Below are 23,232 nucleotides of genomic sequence, written 5' to 3'. Positions count from 1 at the left end.
TTATGTCCCTGCAATTAAATTTGTTACAGACCCATGAAAACTTACCTTTTTCCTGAGAAAACTTTTCCTCCTGCCGTTGGTGGTGAGGTTTGTAAGGCGCTGCCCCCTGACTAAGTTCTTCAGCCACAAAACCATCCAGAAAAGATAAAGAAGCATCTACCTGTATTAGCATGAAGCAAAAATTAAAAATTAAAAACATTTACCCTAAATGTACAGTAGACTATACACTCACATAATTTTAATCCATGTGTCCTAAAAATAATTTTTAAATGTAAAACTGAAACTTCAATTCTGAAAGTGCCACCAAGGTCTCTAGCTTTCTAAAACATCTATATTCAAATCAATTAGCTAAGAATGTTAACAATATAAGTCTTCTGCAATTGTGATCAATTTCAGTGCCCTGCAGAATAAACGGCAACCAATATGTTACAGCATCATATGTTAGGTGCTAGGACTGAGACAAAGACAGTTCCCACCCTCATGAGAATTGTAATCTACTAGAGAAGACACCTACACCAGGAGCTACAGGGTCTGTATTAGTTTGTGCTTGGGGGCTAAAAATAAGGTGTGGGCAAGGCTAGCTCCTTTTGAAGACTCCAAGGAAGAGTAAGTTCTTTATCCCTTTCAGTTTCTGAAGACACCACTATTCCTTGGCTTGTGGCCACATCACTCTGATCTCTGCTTCTATTGTTAGTTGGCTTTCTCCTCTCGGACTCTTTCCTCACCTTTATGTCTTGTGATCATGCCTTCCAGACAATTCAAGATAATCTCCTCATCACAAAATCCTTAACTTAATCCCATCTACAAAGTCCTTGTTATCATGTAAAGTTCCAGGGATTAAGGTGTGTACACTGTGGGGGCGCCACTATTCAGACTCCCACAGTGCCTTTGATTTACCATCCTATTCTCTGCTACCTGAAAATGCTTTTTCACAAATCTATGGAAAATTACTTAATTTCAGCAGAAATAGAAAGGTATGAGAAAATGATTAAGTGAAAAGAAATGAGATGAAGAAGAGTAAGGGGAAAAGAAGAAAAGAAAAAGTGAGTGAAGAGTGAAATCTACACAAAAGGCTATGACAGTGGTGGCTTCAGAAGGTTTGCTTCTGGTTTAGCCAGGTGTACACTAACAGCTCAGGTAATTAGAAAAGCAGGGGAATCTCAAACAGTTAAGTGGCACGTCACACTCTGAATCTGTAAAGGTTTAGTTTCTTTCTTTCTTTTTTTTTTTAATTTAATTTATTTGACAGAGAGGGACAGCAAGAGCGGGAACACAAGGAAGGGGAGTGGGAGAGGGAGAAGCAGGCTTCCCGTTGAGGAGGGAACCCAATGTGGGGCTCGATCCCAAGACCCATGATGGCCTGAGCCGAAGGCAGATGCTTAACAACTGAGCCACCCCGGCGCCCCAAGAAAGGTTTAGTTTCAATAAGATTCTTACAAAATGAAGCTATGTCAGCATCACTATCTTCTACTGGAGGGAAAGAGGAAATAGGTTACTTCCTAGTTTACTACTGTATGCAGCATATTTATTCACCATTTCAATGAATGTCTCTGGAATGCCTACCAAACATGGAAGCAAGGCCTCTGCTTTTAGGAGCTACCTGAAAGAACCAATGGACAAAGGTTCAAAATGAATACAAGTCATGAAAATCTGAGTCAGAATTAGTGGGAAGGCTACCTCTCCTATCCTCTTTCTCAACTATATTTGACAAAAATTTGTACAAATCTGATTTCCTTTTGGAAATTTCCTAATTTATGCCAGTCTGGGGGAGAGACCGGTATGCACTCAGGGTGAGTAATAACTGAGCTCATTAGGTTAAAAAGGGTGCTGGCTGAAAGGTGGGAAAAGGAAAGGTGGGTAATCAGGTTCTAAAGTGGGAAAGAAGTTCCAGGTCCAGGGGGACAAAATGCAACAGAGAAGTATTTTTTACATTCTCAAAGAAAACAAAGTAATAATTAAATGACATATTAGAAAAATTAAAGAGAGACTAAAATTTTTTAATTCTTGAATTACCGTATGTTAAAAGAGATGGTCACAGGATATAAATGCCTTCATTGCAGTTCTCCAGAAGAGATACTCCTCTATTCCTAACTAGTCGGGATCACTACTGACCTGCAGCTTTCAAATTCTCTCTCATACTAATGTGAGAAAAACTCCGACCTTCATCGTCAGTGTTACAGAAACTATATTCTGATATATCCCAGATATATCCCAAATGGAAGAATTAACCTGTTATAGACAATGTGATTTTTACAAAACTAAAATACAGATGCCTTACCACCATGTCTTCACAGCTCTTATCAACTGGAAGCAAGCTCTTCATAAGTTCCACATTCTCACATAAGTGTTTTAATTCGAATGCATGCTGTCTCATACAAGTATCCAGAGATACGGTGAATTCCTGGATTAATCTCTCGACTATGTTAGAAGAGTGTGCTTGGGATGTCAACTTGGTAACAGCAGCGATTAACCAGGTTTTTGTTTCTGAAGAAACTGAGTCACTTATAAGTAACTTGTAGAACTTGGTTAGAACTTCCTCTGGTGTGTCCTTATCTAAGAGGTAATAATACTCCCCCAAGACCTATGAGTAAAACAAACAGATGTTTATATAGAAGTATCAAGTTACGTAGCAAACTGTACTCAGAAATCCAAAGTAGATACTGCTGGAGTCAATTTACTCTAGATTAAACATACTGTCATAGCAAATTATTGGATAAGGATAAAACTATACATTTCAGGTTCAAAATTATATAAGAATTGGAACTCCGTACAAAAAGGTTTTCCACATCTTTATCATTAATAATATATAAAGCAGCCCACCTTTATAAGTTCACTTTCTTCTGATTTTCAGGTTTGGTTATTGCTTTTCATATGCCTGTCCACACTCTGTTACTTATTTTGCAATAAGCACTTAAACCAGGGGTTCTCACATGCTAATATGCATGAGAGTCACCTGAGGTGTTTCATAAACATACAGATTTCTAGGTTCTACCCCCAGATATTCTGAGTTAATATGTCTGTCATGGGGATCTAAAATATTCATTTTGAACCAGCATCAGCTGATTCTGATGCAGATGATCCAAAGAAGAAACTCTGAGGAACACTGATCTAAGTTACATATCTTTTTTCTTACATCTAACTTATTTAGGAGATACATAATCCTAATGGCCTAAGAATCATTAATAACTGATAATTGGGGGCACCTGGGTGGCTCAGTGGGTTAAGCCTCTGCCATGACTCAGGTCATGGTCTCAGGGTCCTACGACTGAGCCCTACATCAGCCTCTCTGCTCAGCAGGGAACCTGCTTACCACTCTCTCTCTCTGCCTGCCTCTCTGCCTACTTGTGACCTCTTTCTCTGTCAAATAAATAAAATCTTTAAAAAAAAAAAAAAAAACCTGATAATTCATGGAGTGTGAGATCTTTCCTAAGTGCTACTTATAGAGTATTTTCATGTCTTTGAGTAACATTGGCATCAGCAGGTTAAAAAAAAAACAAAAAACAAAAACAGTGAGGTGAGGTGACAGGCAAGGAAAAATTTATAGCTAGTAAAATGAACAGGAGGAAAAATAAATAGAACTAAGTAAGTTCAATCTTTAAAGTAGCAAGATAATTTTTTGTGTGGTTTAATAAGATGGAAGATAGCTCTAGAAAAGCTAGTAATCTAAATTCCAGTTCAAAAATTAATGGGAAGATGGAGTAGGTGCATTTTCCCCTATTCTTCCCAATAAGTACACCTAAAAACCTTTGATGTTATGTATAAAGCACACATAAAAAGACACCAATAGGTGGAGAAAAGAAGGCTGACTGCTAAGGATGCTGGGACAGTACAGTGGGTTATCTGCTGCTTCATACACCCTAGACTGGGTACTAGGAAGCCAGCAACCTGGAAACACCAATGGGTGCAGACAAACTGGCCCAAAGTAAAGCCTGCCCTCTAGCGAAAGAGCCAGGAGGCCAGAAAACTTTAAGACAATAACCCTTCTACTCCAGCCAAGCACTACACAGAAAAGAACCACAGACCCACCCACACCAGCACAGGCAGAGTAGAGAGCCAAGACTTCCACCCTACCAAGCTGTAAGAGGCACCCCCATTCCCACACAAGGGTAGTGACTGAGAAGTCCCTGTGGAGAACCAGGACTTTCATCCCCACCAACTGTAGAGAAGCCCACTCCTCCACAGTGTCCATGAAGACCACATATGAAGCCACTTCACCTCTACCCAAGTATAAGATGGACCCCACCCTACCTCTGCTAGGGTGGGGTCAGGAGAAGCCTAGAGGAGAGTCAGGACTTTCGCCATGCTCAGCCATAGCTAGACAACCCCTTCACAATGTCAGTGGAGGCCACATAGTAGAGATCTCAATACCTATGTCACAATACCATCACCAAAAAAATCTAATCAACGTTTATTGGACATACCATCCAACAACGGCAGAATACCCATTCTTTTCAAGCACCCACAGAACATATAGTAAGATATATCTTGGGCCATAAAACAAACCTCAACAAACTTAACACAACCGAATTCACCAAGTATTTTCTCTGAAAACAATGGCATCAAACTAGAAATCAATAACAGGAACTTTTCCAAACACTTAAAAATTAAACAACACTCTTCTATACAATTTTTCCAGAACATGGAAGAGGAAAGAACATTCCTTACTTCAGACCAAAACTGTAACAACAGAGTAGAAAAAAAATCTCATGTACAGAGATGTAAGAATTTTTTTTTTGAAGATTTTATTTATTTATTTGACAGACAGAGATCACAAGTAGGCAGAGAGGCAGGCAGAGAGAGAGGAGGAAGCAGGCTCCCCACCAAGCAGAGAGCCCAATGCAGGGCTCAATCCCAGGACCCCAGGACCATGACCCGAGCTGAAGGCAGAGGCTTAACCCACTGTGCCACTCAGGTGCCCCGAGATGTAGGAATTCTTAACAAGGAATCTACAAGAAATCTGTACACACACACACACATCCTAGATTAGTGAGTTCAGCAAGGTTCAAAGATTGCAAAGACAAGGTCAAAATACAAAAATCTATTGTACTTAAATAAACTAGCAACAGACACGTGGGTACCAAAATTAAAAATACAACTTATTTACTACTGCTCTAAAGAAAGTGAAATACTTAAGTATAAATCCAACAAAATTTGTACAGAATCTGTATGTTATGGAAAGAAATAAAAGCACTATAAATATATGGAGTGACATGGAGGAAAAAAAAGAAAAAGCTGCCAATACAATAACCATTCAGGCAAGGATTACCAATACTAAAACCACTGGTGAAAGACAGCTGAGGAAAAGATGTTCATGAGTAGCCACATAGAATCACCTTACAGATTAATTACAAATTACCAAGAGAAAGGGCATCTTTACAATGGAGAGATCTAAATAAAGGTCATCATCTTAACCAAACAATGAAACTTAAAATCACTAATGACTAGAGGAATTGATACCAAATGTGTCCTGATGATGCAGTGGAAAGTACAAAATATTGTTGATGTAGTATTCTTGCTAAAAATGTTTAACCAAACCAGAAATAATGAGGCAAATTCAGAATGCTGGGTAGTCTACAAGTCAACAGCATTCATCCAAAAAAATCAGTATCATGAAAACAAAAGGAAACTGAGGATCAATATAAAATAAAAGAGGCTAAAAAGACAACCAAAGGCAATTTGTGAACCCTGACTGGATCCAGGCTTGGGAGTAGTAGAAAAACAACCATAACAGATCTTTTTTGGACAAATGGATAAATGTGAAAATGGACTACACAGTAAGTGATATTAATGGATTAATGTTATATTTCTTATTACCAATGTAATAATGGTTCTATGACAGAACAATGTCATTCTTTTTTTTTTTTTTTTTTTAATTTTTTTATTTTTTTCAGCATAACAGTATTCATTATTTTTGCACCACACCCAGTGCTCCATGCAATCCGTGCCCTCTACAATACCCACCACCTGGTGCCCCCAACCTCCCACCCCCCACCCCTTCAAAATTCTCAGATCGTTTTTCAGAGTCGATAGTCTCTCATGGTTTACCTCCCCTTCCAATTTCCCTCAACTCCCTTCTCCTCTCCATCTCCTCTGAACAATGTCATTCTTAAAGATTCACAGTGAATTTTTTAAGGAGTGTCATGATATCTGCAACTCTATTGTAAATGGCTCAGCAAAACAAACTGTATATAGGTAGAGCTACATATAGATATAGATACAGTAAAGCAAAGGTGGTTAAAAAATATTAACTGGGAATACAGATGAAAAGTATAGAGGTACTTATTATAGTAGTCTTTCAATGTTCCTGCAGTTGAGAAAAAAATTCTTAAATAAAAGTCTGGGTAAAGTTTAAGTTAACAAGCTAACATTTGGCCAAAGTATAAAATATTAAAATATGTACAGCCTATGGTCTAGTAGTTGTACTTCACCAAATCTCCCCCTAACGAAACTCACCCATATGCACACAAAAAATACACAGAGATGATGGTATGCGTGCAATTACCTATGATTATATTATATACCTGTGACCTTCATCCTACAAAGAGATGATCTCCTTTGCTGGCTTTCATGAAGCCAGGAGGCATGTCAGGAGGTCCACATGCAAGAACGTAAACACAGCTCTGGGAGCTAAGAGTAGCCTACAGTCAACAATCTGAACCTCAAACACTCAGTCCTACAGCTGCAAGAACCTGATTTCTTCCAACAACCACATGAACTTGGGAGGGGATCCCTCACCAGTCAAGATTCAGATGAGACAGCAGCCCCAGCCAACACCCTGACTGCAACCCTGAGAGTCTCTAAGCAGAGCACCGAGATGTTTTAAGCACTAAGTTGTGGGAACACACAGCAACAGAAAACTAATATAACAGACACACAGTGTTCACATATTCTAACACAGATTCGCACAGAAAACACAACAACATATTGTAGACACAGAGAGCTAACCAAATACCTATACTTAAAAGATCAGACAAGAGAGATGGCAGGGAGAATGAACAGACAGCTAGATGGGTAAGTGACAGAAACTAGCCACTGGGAAAGAAAATTGACAGCTAAAGCCAGCAGAGTAGAACTGAATGACTTCTGAAGGAAATAAACTGTTAGTATTTGGCATTATAAAAAATATTATAAGTACTTATGATCTAATGTACTTTGCTCACCCAACTCATAACTTGAAGAAATTTCTGTGGATAAAACACATTTTCCACATCTAGTAAAGTGAGATAAGACTGAACTGCATAAAGCCTTAATTGTTGATCTTCTGTTTCATCATCAAAACCTACAAAGAAATTGACACATCATTTTAACTTCCACTAAATTCTCTAAGGACTCCATAACAAAACATTTAATTTTTGGATCTCTATTTTACAGAATGCAGTAATTTACTAACCTTCTGCGAGCAGTCTCATAAAGTTATTGGGAATATCAGGATGCATGACATCTCCTCCCACTGAAAACACAGCATTCATTGTCTGAATAAACCATGCATTATCAGGAGCATATGTGTCCACAGTGTTAAGAACAAGTATACTTCCAAGTGCCATGTATTAAAATTATCTTTGCACCAACCTTTTAAAGAATAACCCCCAACCCATCCTACCTTGTCATTTTTGCTCCTAACCTGTGCCAATAAATTGTTCTATACTCCAGTTTAATGTAAAATAGATGCTCAGTAAAAACTTATTTAATAAGCTTAATAAACTAAGTTCATGTTGCTTCATCTAGCACTGTTCCTTGTATGTAACTAAGTATCCAATGAATAAGTGTGAAATAATTTAAAGAAATGTTCCAGCTGACTAAGGACAAATAATGGAAAATGATACACACTTCAAAGAGGCTAAATGTGGTGTGTCTACCAGAACAAGCTGTTTAATGTCTTCTCTAATCTGTTCTGCTTCAGTTCTAAAATTCTATCATTCTGTGGGGCGCCTGAGTGGCTCAGTGGGTTAAGCTGCTGCCTTCGGCTCAGGTCATGATCTCAGGGTCCTGGGATCGAGTCCCGCATCAGGCTCTCTGCTCAGCAGGGAGCCTGCTTCCCTCTCTCTTTCTCTCTCTCTCTCTCTCTCTGCCTGCCTCTCCGTCTACTTGTGATCTCTCTCTGTCAAATAAATAAATAAAATCTTTAAAAAAAAAAATTTTTTAAAAAAAATAAAATAAAATTCTATCATTCTGCTGGCCAGAGCTACAGCACTGGCTAGGAAAAAACTATAAGCAATTTCCAAAACACCTGGATTAACACTGTACATTACTCTTTCTTAGATTTAAATAACAGACATCTTTAAAAGAATGGAATCTCCTGTGACCTACAAAGTTACACTGACTTTTAAAAACCAATTGCATGCAGCACTGGGTGTGGTGCAAAAACAATGAATACTGTTACGCTGAAAATAAATTAAAAAAAAAAATGTGAAGAAGAGTGACATGTGGAGTTCCCAACCACCTTATCACAACAATTTCCAGTATAAACAACAGTTGAAAGGATAAATTTTAGATGCTGATCCCTACTCCCAAGGCCCCCTCTGTAAAACAAGAACTTTTACCAGAAAAGAAACTAAGTATGAAGTAAAGTCAAAGATAAGGAGGCACTGGGACTCCTGAGTGGCTTAGTCAGTTAAGCATCTGGCTTTGGCTCAAGTCATGATCCCAGGGTCCTGGGACTGAGTCCCACAACACGCTCCCTGCTCAGCAGAGAGTCTGCTTCTCCCTTTCTAAAGGTATCCATGACTCATGGTCCAAACAAAGGATATTTCTCAGCAAGCTCAGCTATTTTGCCAACCAAATTGACAATAATATATTCTTCTTTGCTCTGATGTAAATATTCAAGCATTTTCTGGACAATCACTGTTATATTCTGTGCATTAGTAATTCTGTAAAGAAGTTCCAAAGTCTATTTAAGAAAGAGAAATAAAAACAGTATTACAAAACTATGCATGATAACTCCGATAAATACAGCACTATATAGGTTTATAATACAGTTGATTTTCCCACTTTTGCACAGGTCAGCTGGGCAGTCGGTTAGTAGGTGCTGAAGAAATGCACATTTTAACTGAAACAGAACTTAAGAAAGATAGAACCTAGTGTCAAAAATATTAATCATAATCAATTGCAAAGTCTAAAAGGCTTCTACTGATCTCAATAAGTACAATCTGACTACTACTACATAAGAGGCCATGTAAAGACTAAAAAATTTAAAGGCTTACTTCTTAAACCTGTATTACTTATGCCTGTATGTGCACGCATATATACACACATAAAACACATATAAAAATCCAGTCTTACAAACTATTTTCCACACTACCCAAACAATCAAAAACAGCCCTTGAGCAGGTTTGTCAGCCGAGGGCAAACGGCCTCTAATGGACCAGGGTTGGTGGCTCAAGTGCTTCAAAGCCTCAGCAAGGCCTATGTTCAGAATCTCAGGCAGCAAGGAAAAACTGTGTTACAGCCACGGTCTCAGTGCTCAGGAATATACCTCTTGCTTCTTCAAGCAAGATGAAGGAAGACCAGTACCACAGTAAGCTCCCATTCAGCTGGGCTTTCTAAGGCCCTACATTAAGGTTCTAAAAATACTGTAATTCCCAGAAGTCAATATGAGACAGTCCTGAGAAGGTATTATTTACTGGTATTTTAGGATCAACAACAACAGCTGCAAGAGAATGTCCACATATCCCACTTGTTAGACTTGTTCATTAGGGCTCTTTTCAATTTTTCAATCTTTATAGCCAGGATTTCAAGTACAAAAGATAACTGTTTCAGTTAATCTTTGACTCCATTTAAAATCTACAAAAACACAGGTCCCCCTATCGTTAGTTTTCAATTTATCAAGCTATCTCAAACATGCTCCCTATAGATTCTGAACTATGTATTATATACTTTTAGATAATTTACACCCCATTTATTTCCTATTCTAAGACCATGCAATTTAGCATTTCCAAGACTGCATGGGATATGATATTTTTATGTTACCTCCTTCTTTCTCCCTGTGAGAAAGATAAGTAATAAAACCAAGTAAAAGGGAATCCCGGTCCAAAGCAACAGGTCCCTCGATACCCAGGGACCAAAGTTCCTGGTATGCAATTACTTATAGAGGTTAAATGTGACAGTGGCATTCAAAGACAGTACTGCAATACCATCTTGGGACACCACTGATACTTAGTATCTTCCCCGAAGGATTCAAACTACTTTTCTCACTACAGGTAATAGAAAAACAGATTAGACTTGACCATTTTAAACAGATCAGACGTGATCATTATATTTTCCCTTGGACTCTCATTTTTAAATAAGAGCCCCCAAATTAAATATAGCAATAAGAAAACTGTACCTAAGTCAACTCTGCTCAATTTAGTAGCCAATCACACAGAGAAAATGCATGCTCTATACCTGTTCAAAGTGGAAGAGCCATATAATTATTAGTTATTGTCCTTTGGTGCCTTATCAGTTTTCTATGATGCCTACACATAGAAATTAGTATATCTGTAAACTTCCCAGATTCATTTGAGGTAGATAACAATTTTCGGATGATTAAAAACATGAATGCAAAAAGAAAAAATATGGAGCACTTAGGTGGCTCAGTCATTTAAGCGTCCAGCTGTGGATTTCAGCTCAGGTAATGATCTCAAGGTCATGAGATCAAGCCTCACCTCAGACTCCACGCTAAGAGTGGAGCCTGATTAAGAATCTCTCTCTCCTTCTCCCTCTGTCCCTCCCTCTCTGCTCTCCCTCTCTCAAAACAAATATACATATACATATATATATATATATGTATATATATATATAAGTAGATGACAATTTCTCAGGAATTTTTTTTTCAGGAACAGCACCTTTTAAAATACAGAATGTATAATCTTATATTTTAAAATTGCAATTGCTTAATGAAATAGTGTTCTTTCAATAAACTTTTTTAACTCACTGCTTTTAAGTAATTTAGATGTTCAATAAATTATTTTTAAATCAAAAATAAAAACAAACACTCATAGGTCCCACATAACCATTTTAAATGAAGGTACAAACTGATTTCTTTAATGAAAATTAACAGAAATACTTATACAGACACTTAAGTGGACACTGAAGCTAGCTTACAAAAGGAAAAAGTTGAAACAAATTAAGTAAATTATACACCTTTCCTTCCAAGCAGTTCAAATAATTTTGGGATATCTTTATTAATTTTCTCAATAGTCCTACATATTTAATAGAGAATTCATTAGCCCACTTTACAGATATTAAGGAGAATATGAAAAAATATTAATAGCCATAAATTACACCTTAAATTGTATTAACAGAAAGACCTGGAAATAGAATTTAGTTTTTCTCTTGGACCAAAAAGATATTAATGAAGCCATACAGGTAACTGAACCTAATTCCTCCGGCTCATAGTTTAAATCCATTTATGAGGATACTGACAAAAGGACTTTTTAGAAAAGCTCCTTAAATTTTAGAATAAAATATACTCAAAAGTTAAAATACACCACACACACACACACACACACACACTGCCCACTATTTTATTCTCTCCATATACCAAAAAAAAGTTTAAAAGTTCTAACACTTTGCATACACTATTCAAAATACCAGTTTACCTCTCTTTTAATAATGGGATCTGGATGGTCTAAGCATTCAATTATTGTCATCTGGTGCTGAAGAGCCAGAGTGGGATCCTGTTGGATAACATAGGTAAGAGCCTTCAGTCCTAGAAACAAAGATTACATTATACAATTGACTGGAAACAAATACCTAGCAAATTTCAAGAGCCCTCTTTGTAATTTCTGTCAAAATTATTTAATCATCTTGGAGCACCTGGGTGGTTCAGTCATGATCTCAGGGTCATGAGATTGAGCCCTGTGTCGGGCTCCACCCTCAGCAGGGAGTCTGCTTGAGATTCTCTCTCCCTTTGCTCTCCGCCTCCCCTTTGATGCATGCGTGCGTGCGTGCGTGCGTGTTCTCTCTCTCTAATAAATAAGTAAAATCTTTTTAATAAAAAATTATCTAATCATCTTACCTAAATATTTGAGATTTATTTTAGGTGACAGAACAAATTTTCCAATGCACTTGGCAGCCTTCTCAAGTAATTCTGATTTAGGATAAATAGAATAAACTGTATGTACACATTCAAACAGAATAGCTAGAGAAAGAAAATATAAAATATCAGGGATCATGTTAAGGCATAGTAAAAGAACATGCTTATATAGAACTCACAGCAAAACAAATGAATTAAAAGGTCAGTTTTAGTAAAAAAATCTTACTTATGGAAAATTTTCAAAGATAGGAACTTTGTTGTTTTCAGGCTTACACAGTTATTAGGATTATGCTACCACAACACACTCTAAAGAGAATTACCTATTAATAGATAAAAATGATGAATTCATTCATGCAACAAGTATTTACTGAACACCTCCTATGTGCCAGGCATTGTTGTAATAGGATGGACACAGCCATGGAAAAAAGACAAACACCCCTGCCCTTAAGGAGCTCACATTCTAATGGACACATAGGTAATATATTCATTGTTTCTATATAAACATATATTTCCAACACTCTTTCAGTGTTTTAAAATAATTTGTTCTCAGGCAATTCCTACCACTCACACAAAGAAACAATATATGTAGTTTATTTTAATACAATCATTTTGGAATGTTCTAGCATTTGCTTCAGAGTAGAACCACTTCATAAAAATCCTCAAGTCAATTCTTTAAAGGCAATCTCAAAGAACCTCAAACCATCAACTGAACATCTTGGTAGTGTTCAAATTTGATTTTCTAATGTAGTTAAACATCTGATAAATATGACAGATGATCAAAGTAGACACTAAAATGTTTTTCAAGCTCTTTTGAAGAGCCTAAGCCAAGGAGCTAGAGGTTCACCACAGTAGAGAACCAGTGAAGTATCATTACATCCTGCATGTGCTGTGGAATCACAGTAATGAGAAGTGACACACAGACTCAGCAAACTCAACAGTTCTACTACAAGCTGAAGCATATCCAAGTGTCCTTGATAGGATCATTTCTTCTTTAGTTCCAAAAGCCTAAAACAAAACAATCAGATACTTTTTGTGTGTATAAGACAGATCTTAAATATTCAGCTAGCTATGTTTTACACTGCTAAGTTGCCCATCAATTGATTCAAATCTAAATTTTGTATAAAAAGCTTTATATGAACCCCTTCTACAGAGAAAGAAAGAGAGAAAAGAAACCAGAAGTATAAAGTTCTCTTTAAGAAGGGAAAGGACTTTAAAGGAAAACCTACAAAGTAAGTTAATTTAACCTAAAAAGAGGGGTGCCTGGGTGGCTCAGTCAGTTAAGCGGCTGCCTTCGGCTTAGGTCTTGATCCCGGGGTCCTGGGACTGAGCCCCTCATCAAAGTTCCACTGATACCATATCCTTCTCCCTCTCCCTCGGCCTGCCACTCTGTCTACTTGTGCTCTCTCAAAATAAATAAAATCTTTTTAAAAATTTTTAAAAATCAACCAAAAAAGATACTCTGTATATTCAGATGTTGTGCTGTAAAATGTCCTCACTCTGTGCTATGAAAACAGTAGACGTTATGACTTAGTGAACTAAACAAAGAGAGGCTTGGTCAAGTGACTAACCAACTAAGGCAGGAGTGGATAAACCAATACTAAATCCAGCCCTTGGCCTACTTTTGCAAGCCTGTGGACTGATTTTCACATTTTTTAAAAATTAAGATATAATCAACATATAACTTATATTAGTTTCAGGTATACAGATACATTTTTTAAACATTGTGAAAAAGGGGTACCTATGTGACTCAGTCAGTTGGGCATCTGACTCTGTTTTGGCTCAGGTCATGATCTCAGGGTCTTGAGACTGAGCCCCACGCTGAGCTCCCCGCTAAGTGGAGAGTTGGCTTGAGATTCTTTCTCCCTCCCTTTCCTCCCACTCTGCTCCTCACTCCTCCCTCCTGCTCGTATTCTCTCTCTTTCTCTAAAATAAAAATCTTTAAAAAAATAAAAATAAATGTTAAAAATTAAAGTTGTGAAAAAAACAAAAAAAAAGGAGAATTTATGACAGAAACCTATGTTACATACAAAGCCTAAAATATTTACTATCTGGCCCCTTTTTAGAAAAAGTTTACCAAACCCTTAACTAACCAGCCAGTCCTAAGTAAGATTAAAAATAATGTTTTGCAGGGGTGCTTGGATGACTCAGTGTGTTGAGCCTCTGCCTTAGGCTCAGGTCATGATCTCAGGGTCCTGGGATTCAGCCCCGCATCAGGCTCTCTGCTCAGTAGGGAGCCTGCCTCCCCTCCCTCTGCCTGCCTCTCTGCCTTTGTGATCTCTCTCTCTGTCAAATAAATAAATAAAATCTTAAAAAAATAAGAATAATGCTTCGCAAAAATAATAATAATAATAATAATAATGCTTCGCTGGTGCACCTGGGTGGCTTAGTCGGTTAAGCATCTGCCTTCAGGTCAGGTCACGATCCCTCGGTCCTGGGACTGAGTCCCGCATCAGGCTCCCTGCTCAGCTGAAAGCCTATTTCTCCCTCTCCATCTACCCCTCCCCTCCACTCATGCGCTCTCGCTCTCTCTCAAATAAGTAAATAAAAATCTTTGAAAAAAAAAAAAATGATGCTCCATATTCTATTGTAACTAACATGGTTTCCTTTACAGATTCCTGCCATTCAAAACTCTGCTGCTATCAGATTGTGTTACTACAAAAACTTCTCATTACTCACCTAAAATCTAAACTTATTTAGATGCTTATAAAATTTCTGGAAAGCTAGTACAGGTAAAATTAATAGTTAGAAAATTGCATTTATTAGTCAACTTAGGCATAAATGAGCTGAAAAAGAATTTAACAGGTTTTTAGATTATTTTTCCACTGGAGCTAAATTCCTCTATTCCTCAACTCCACAAAAATCTGAGTATAAGTCCGTAAAATGAAACAGCAGCCACCCTCCTGGCTCCCCTCTACAGTGGTTTCAAAAAAGTGCTTCTGAGGATTTCTAAACATAAAAACACAATGCGAAGTTTTGTTTTCTCTTCCAGAGCAACCCAGATCCAAACCAAATATCAAGTAAAGATTACCAAATTAAAAATTAATAACATTCTAACATTTATGATACTCTGATTTTATCATAGGTATTTTGGGCTGGATTATGCAAAAAATTCAAAGTTCCACTGATACCATATCCTTCAGACTAGACTTTACTTTCATATGAAGTAAGTCTCTATCTACTGACCCCACTCTGGCAGGGAGATGTGGGTACCACCAATGGGGGTGGAAGCCCAGGTTCTCCACTCTACCTCCTTTGACACTTGGAGAAGCAAGGGTTCCTTGTTCTGGACAAGGTGGTGGGGGACAGGAACATCTGCTGATACTATCCTGCCTGGGAAAGAAAGGGGCATCACTTCCTAAGTACTCCCTACATGGCCACCACCGACAGTGGCCTGAGCATGCCTGACCAGTGATGGAAGGCTCCAACTCTCCACCAGGCTTCTTCTAACACCACCCCAGCAAAGAGAGGACAGGTACTTCGTTAACCCCCTATTTCTAACTAAATCCAGGCTCCCCACATCATCTCCGCTGACAATGCAAGGGAGGGTTGCACCTGGCAACACCTGGCACAGATGAAATTCTGGCTCTTCTCTTGGGCTTCTCCACCACAAGTTCAGGGGAGGGTTGGGAAGCTGGTTACACCTGGTGTGGTGGAATTCCTGGCTTCCCACTTAGTCTTTTCTGCCATGACACAATTTGTTCTTTGTGATGCTTGGCTGGAATGCAAGGCCACTGTCTAAAAGTTTTCTATCTTGCTATTTTGCCTTTTTCTTATCTTTCCTTTGGCTAGACAGCAGGCTTTTTTCTTGGGGCATTTTTGTCTGTGCCTGTCAGAATTTCCAGCATGCTGGCTCTCCAGTACCCAGTCTCGGGACTATGAGGCAAAAAGAAAACACAGGGTACTCACTATGGTATTGTTTCTTGCATCCCGAGGTCTCTAACCAGTCTACCTTCATTTCTCTATCTTTCAGAGTCATATGTTAAATTTACAAATAATACGCACTAAGTGGGAAAAACAGGGAAATGAACTTCTATCTACTTTTGATGGTCTGTTCCTTGTACTCCATTTTATATAATTCTACCAATTTATTAAATAACTTACTAAAAATGTTACTCTCATCAGTACCTTGCATACCAAACTCCTGTATCTCTGGATTTATACAGTAGAAAGTCCAAACTCATATGGCTCCCCTGAGAGGACCTCTGCAATATGGCCTTTCCACTGCTCCCACTACAAACTGTCCATGTAGGCTGCTGGTAAGTCAATATTCTCTGAAACAGTTTTACACATCCCTACTTCTGCACCCTCTCTCATGTCCCTCTGCCTAGATCCCCTTCTGGCTATCTGAATCCTACCTACCTTTCAGGGCCCCATTACATCAATAAATCCTTATGTGTGTTCTCAGGCCCACAGTGACCTCTACCACCTCTGGTTATTCCCTGCACCACCCCCCACCACATAGCATTCTACCTTATACTGGTATTATGCTTTCATAAATAAGCTATTTCTTCCATTATATTGTAAATTCCTTGAAGGCAAAGATTGTATTTTACACTTCCTCATATGCTCTATATCACTTTGTACAGTGCCTGGTACATAACAGTAGTCAATAAATGTCTTTGATGTGACTTAAACCTTAATTTAACAGTAAGGTAAGTTATAATAATGGAACTGTCATAAAAATATGGTTTAGAAAGTATAAAGACTAAAATTCAATCAGATAACTGATAAAAAGTAATCTCCTTTTCCTTTAATTCAATAAAATATATTACTCATTGATTAATCTAGTACCAGATCCTGGGATAGACACAGTTTCTTCTCTTATGAAGTTCATAATTTAAAATTCACATCCTTAAGCAAAAAAATATTTATGTTAGCACTACTAAAGAACAGTCTACCATTGATAAAATCACTGTAAGTTATAAACCATATCAATACAAAAAAGGAGGGAGCCTAACAATGGAAAGATTAATAAAGGAAATAAATAAAAGAAACTATAAGGTTCCCATGGCAAGATGAACACTGGACTGACAGCCTACAAAGAAACAAACTGTTGGTTTTGGTCCCAGAAATCTTAATAAAGTAAAGGTGCCCTAGGGAATTAAAAAATATTCCCTCAGGTATACAGCATTCTCCAAATCAAAGGAATGGGTAACAATGGCTAGATCCAAAAAGGGGAACTGGGTGGTGAGTAGTAAGGGTCAAAGGAGCACTTACTGTTCACTGTATACCTTTGTGTACCTTTTGAATTTTGAACCATGTGCATATATTACCTATTCAAGAAAATAGAATTAAAGCTGAAATGTCAATTACAAAAAAAAAAAAAAAAAAATCCCAAAACAAAAAACCTTCTGTAAGAAAAAGAAAAGTAGATCCTTTTAAACTCTTACCCTACATGCTATGTGCCCGGCTAGCTCAGTCGGTAGAGCATGAGACTCTTACCCTACATGCTAATTATATCTCAAGCAAAACATTTTAACTTGGCTGCCTGCAAAGACTCTGGCACTTCTCTAGAGCTTCTGACAGTTCTTGGCCAAACCAACTGTGCCAGCAAGGTTCATCCTTACCTCTGGCCTGACTCTTCTCATTACATAGCAGGATCCTAGATAATACCAACTGATCATTATGCTATACACTCCTAAGGGTAGGGACTGTATCTACCTCCTTTTCCTTTATTCTCCCAGACTCAGCATGAGAAATAAATCAACTCTTTCCTCAATCTGTACCTGGTTTACAGATCAAGTTTTTGTTCTGTAAGCCTTCAATAAATGCTGGTTGAAAAAATGAATAAACCATTTTTATTGCCTTAATTACCATTTATATGTGCAAAACACAAATCTATCCTTCAAAATTTACCATCTCAATTCCTTATGTGCATTATCATCCCTGTACTAGTCTTATACTGCAATCCTTTCTCCTTATTCCTACTCCATCTTTGTCAAGCACTTTTCTTACAGTTAAACTAGTGCAATTTCTGCCCCCTAGTCAATCCTACGTTTCTACAATCATTGTCTTTAAAGATCCACAGTTTACCACTGTCTTGAAGAACAAGTAATGGTCTTCCGCCCCTACTTCACAGTATTTTACTAGATTTTATTAGATTAAGAAATGACTTCTCATTTGAGTTACTCTCTCAATGTCTCTTTACTGGTCTTCTCCAGAGCACGCAAAATTCAAACTGTTTTATTTTGCTTCTGAATACTTCCAAATACCCCAATTTCTTTCCTGAGCTTTTTCAAAGTAATCAATAAAGAACTAAAGTTCCTCCCTCGGGCTATTAAGAGTGGAAGTTTTTTGGTTACTTTCCTAAGTTCTCCACCTCCAAATTGCTCATCTCGTATCATTAAATTACTTTATAAAACTGTATACAACACATATATAAATATTATTATTGCATACATATATATGTTATACGTCTTTGTCTATACCCTTCTCTTCCTTCAGTTGTCTTCTTAAATATCATTTTTCCAGAAAAATCTTCCTGTTCCTCCTCTCACTTACAGCTAGCTGCTACAGCACCCTATAATTCTCCTTTGTAACATTTATATCACCTGTCCTTTTCCATCTAGTCTGTGAGGTCAATGATAATACAATTTAATCCACAACTGTATTCTAAGCACTTTGCACAGGGCCTGACAAGAAACAGAAATTTAAGCAATATTTGATGACCAGTTGACTGATTTATTTGAGATCTGTCTTCCTAAGTATGGAACAGACCTACTGGGTTACACTTACAGTCAATTAGATGTTTAGTGAATATTTTCAATATAAAAACAATTTCTCTTAAAAAATGAAATAATTAGAAAAGAAAAAGATAACTTTAATAATGAATTTAGGTCAACATTTTAAACAATGCCATAATTTCAAATTATTTCTATTAGTTATCTAAGGCTTGCACTGAAAAATAATAACCCAAAGAATCATTTTAAAAATTAACATATACAAAAAAAATTAACATATACAATTCTTTTGGAATTTATAGTATTCTAACACACATTTTGTTACACTCCTGGAAAACACTGTTAATCATTAGAGTAGCATTTACATATGTTACCTACCATATGTGACATTGTGATTTAACTCGGCTCTTCGTAAGGATTCATCAAGAACATCATACATTAATTCACTTGTCCTGTTTAAAAGATATTTTATTTGCAGTAGAATTATAGTATTATAACTCAATAAAACAGTTTTTCAAACTTCTCTCTCTTTAAAACTGAGGATCTACAGAAAAGAAGTGAAAGAAATTCATTTTATGAACTTAATAGAACTTCACTTCTTTAAGATTCCATTTGTTCTTTTTCATGAGTTTAATTTCCTGCTTTATCAAAGCTAACTAGTCAATGGAGAGATATCTAAAGTCAATCAACTCTTTCCTCTACCTGTACCTAGTCTATAAATCAGGCTTCTGTTTGAATATCTTCATAATTTTATTTATAGTAAAATATGCTACCTGTATCAAATTACTACTGTAAAATCTCACATATCCAGATTATTCCAGATGGTAACCCCATAGTCTTTAAAAAATATTCAAATACTAGTCTTTCTTTGAATAGCACCAGGTTCTCTGGAAAAAAAATTTCAACTTTCATTTACATTAAATATAAAGAGATCACATCTTATGAAATGGGTTTCTATCATTCCTGTATCTTTGTGGTTACTGATTACAGTTACAGTAACTGGGCTGAGGTAGATACTATAAGAAAATGCAGTGCTTTGTAGAGCACCCTGCCTCCCAACCTAGAAAAGTCTTCTGCAAGAGGTCAGTGTGAAACTATGGCTTCTCAACTGGCATTTCTGTTTCAGATTCAAAAAGCAGTAACAGAAAAAAAAAAAAAAACTGCATCACATACAATACACAGAGTAGTCTTGCAGAGAAACTACACTGTAAAGCAAACAAAGAGATCAAAATAATGTGAGGCAACACAAATAACTTGTGATGTATGTTACACCTTTTTCAGAAAATTTCTTTTTTCCAAATATACAGTTATAAAATTTAATATGAAGTGCATGTGCTTTTATTCTGTCTTGACTAAAGTATAACTACCCAGTGGGAATCCAGAACCATATTCTAAAATCCCTCATTTTATTGTGTAAGCACTTTTTCCAGACAGTAACCACAAGGCAGACATTACAACCCTCCCCCCGACCCCAAATTTGGTAATACTACACCTAGATTACAGTCTAGTCTTCTATATTTTAAAAGCCAATGTCTGGCGTAAGAGTCAGAATTAACCACATGAAAATGTGGAAACATCTGCAGACATGATCAAGCAACATTAATACCCTAAGACAAAGAATGCTATAAAACACAAGAAAATATTCAAACAGACAAAAGAATATAAATATAAAAAGACTTTTCCAGTAAATTAACTCTTTCAATTAAATACACTGGAATCCTGTTATAAAATAACATTTTTACTTGCCACACTGAGCTAAGCATGGTTTAAGAAATACAAGATTTGTGTTAACAGAAAATGTCAGAGTTGGGACAAAAAAGGAGAAAATATTCTAATGTTCCACAACATCATAAGAGTTCCCCTCTTTATTCATTTCATTGGGCCTAATTCTATTCAACTGAGCTCTCTGGAGATAAGCACTCTCTTTGTACATATGCTTTGTAACTTTGTACATATTCCCTAAATTCATCCATAAAGGAAGTAAGAAAAATAATGAGTTAATGAATTTAGTAAATTCACTAAATGCCTCCAAAGTCACTGCATCTTTTTAGACCAGTAAGGTCTGGTTGCATTACCATGAAATTCATGATTTTAAAACAGAATTCTAGTGAACTCCAACTAGAGCTACACAATAGGAGACTGGATTATATAAAATAAAATTAGGACAAACATTTGTAATGTGCATATCTACTCCCATCACCTCCAGTTTTTTTACTTAGGTTTCATCAGGAATTGAGATTCAGAAACACAGAAAAAGTAACATAGCAATACCAGGAGAGATACAGTCCAATTAGGAGCTCCAGGGAAATGCAAACTGACATGACACTGACAAGGCACTAGGAGGAGCAAGAGCCCAGAAGACAATCCCTTTGTAAAGACAGGCTAAAGAATTAGAAGGTACCCAAATGCACAAAGGAGAACCATCTCTCATAAAGTCAAAACACCGATTAGCAAAATTCTTTTTAGCAAATATTTTAAGAGAGAAACACATTCAGGACTCAAGCCATGGTCCTTGCTCTCAAAGGAACTAAAATTTAGTTGGGCTTGCTCTTGAACAGTTCAGGAAAAAAATTTTAAAATATGTGTGCACACACATAAATATATAGAGAGTGAGAAAGAAAAATAACACAAATGCAAATAACTGATGTCTCTAGGAAAATGGTTTAAGGAAGCTTCTTGTACTGTTCTTGGAACTTTTCTGTAAGTTTGAAAACTATGGCAAAATAAAAAGTTACACAAAATATGTATCATTGAAAAGACACCCATTAAAAATTATATTTTAAAAAAAGAGTAAAAAAAAAAAAAGAGTAACTTAGACAAATGAATTAAAATGAAGCACTCACATCCAACCAGAGCAAGAGTCAGCAAACTAAAGTCTGCAGGCCTATCCTGGCTGGATGTTTGTTTTTGTACAGTTTTCACATTTTTAGATGATTAGCGGAAAAGGGGGGGGGGGATCAAAAAAATATTTCACAATACATAAAGATTATATGAAATTCAAGTTTAACATCCATAAATGTTTTCGGAACACAGCAATGTTCATTCATTTATGGATTGTCCTTTTGAGTTATACAATAACAGGCTTGAATGGCTGCAAGAGACAACATACAGCCCACAAAGCTTAAAATATTTATTGTCTGGCCCTTTACAGAAAGTTTCCCAATCCCTAAACTAGAATGATTAAGAAGGCTTCATGAAAGATATGGAGCCTCAGAGGTCCCTTTCTCTATGAGCAGGATTTAGATAAGCAGAGAGCCAGGATTATCCTATCCTAGCAACCTGTTATGTCCTTCCTATGGTGGTTTATTAAACATTGGGAGAATCTGATTTATGAAACTTCTAGATGACAGGCTATCAAGGTATCAAGTTTACTTAGAACAGTTTACCTTTGATCATCTTTTCCTAGAAGTCCTAGTATTCGCAAAAGCTGGATTTGTAACCATGGTGCTGGCACACTGTGGTAATTGAAATCTACTGGGAGCTTTCCTCCAACTACTTGCTTCAATATTGTTACAAAACTCCCTGTCAAGTCTTTATATCCAGATGAATTCTCCTATATCCAAAAAACAAAACAAAAAAATGTTCTGTTAATGTCTTATCAAATATAAAATAGACCTGGTTGAAATGCCATACAGAATCTAACTTAGATTATATCTATATGTTCACTTAGAAATTTCAGGTGCAAAAAAAAAAAAAAAAAAAAAAAAAAAAAAAGAAATTTCAGGTGCATATTTAATGAAACAGTACTCTAATCTAATTAGATTTCCTCCTTGATGAAACTGCTCTAGCTACCTGATCCAAATCTGAATCATTCCCCCAAAAACTTCCACCAATAGCTACCTGTACCCACACAGAGTCTTAATCACATTTCATAATTTCTTATAATTATATCTTATATAGAAATTTTACTAGCCAATATCAGCAACTAAATCAAAAAGGGGAATGAAAGGCACACTGATAAGGGGCATTATTTCTACTTTTGATGAAGATCAAGGCCTGTTTGCAATCTCTGAACTTTGTTTGCAAAAGACTTCTCATGTAAACGATCTGTGTTCTGGGTGGAAGAGCACACAGCAGTCAGGTCTACTCAAACATTCAAACCTCCCAGAATCAGTGCATCTGCCTTTTAAAAATTAATTAATCCTACAGTATTTAAACATACCTGTGTTTCTGAATGAGTGTGCTTTGATTATCTATCTGACTAATCTCTTGAACTGGGGAAATTACATACACATTCCTCAAAGTAAACATCAGATTCTTCATTGTAGTTTTTAATCTCATTATTAAGGACACCTTTTTGGAAGGGGAATAATAGCTCTTTCAAAGTTTAGTAAACATTAGAGGAAAAATAAGATTTAACATCAAATATCTATTTTATACCAATCTACTTTGGAGCACAATGCATAAAAATGAACACAATCTTCAATTCTGTAATTGTAAACTGAACTCAATAAATATGCCATTTTGTTTTATAATAGTCATCGAGTCTCTCACATATACATAAAACATACAAAGGTTTTCAGGCAATAGACTGAGGCT

The 23,232-nt window shown here is 36.6% G+C and overlaps 1 protein-coding gene across 2 annotated transcripts in view; it reads right to left on the bottom strand.

Moving 5' to 3' along the window:
* The window catches only part of AP4E1 (adaptor related protein complex 4 subunit epsilon 1), a 60,601-nt gene that overhangs the window by 23,594 nt on the left and 13,775 nt on the right, over window positions 1–23,232 (bottom strand). Inside the window, exons 7-15 of one of the 2 annotated variants that reach the window (XM_047736669.1) lie at window positions 22,080–22,246; window positions 19,072–19,145; window positions 11,996–12,118; window positions 11,577–11,686; window positions 8,748–8,887; window positions 7,391–7,503; window positions 7,161–7,279; window positions 2,279–2,581; window positions 46–160 (exon numbers count right to left, since the gene is read on the bottom strand). In XM_047736669.1, coding sequence (XP_047592625.1) covers window positions 46–160; window positions 2,279–2,581; window positions 7,161–7,279; window positions 7,391–7,503; window positions 8,748–8,887; window positions 11,577–11,686; window positions 11,996–12,118; window positions 19,072–19,145; window positions 22,080–22,246 — 1,264 coding nt within the window. The remainder of the gene's footprint in view (window positions 1–45; window positions 161–2,278; window positions 2,582–7,160; window positions 7,280–7,390; window positions 7,504–8,747; window positions 8,888–11,576; window positions 11,687–11,995; window positions 12,119–19,071; window positions 19,146–22,079; window positions 22,247–23,232) is intronic. The other variant, XM_047736670.1, reaches the window with a different exon arrangement.

The sequence above is a fragment of the Lutra lutra genome, chromosome 7 (assembly GCF_902655055.1).
Source record: "Lutra lutra chromosome 7, mLutLut1.2, whole genome shotgun sequence".
NCBI lineage: Eukaryota > Metazoa > Chordata > Mammalia > Carnivora > Mustelidae > Lutra > Lutra lutra.
The sequence above is the reverse complement of the archived record's forward strand: the minus strand, read 5'-3'. Positions and strand labels throughout refer to the sequence as shown.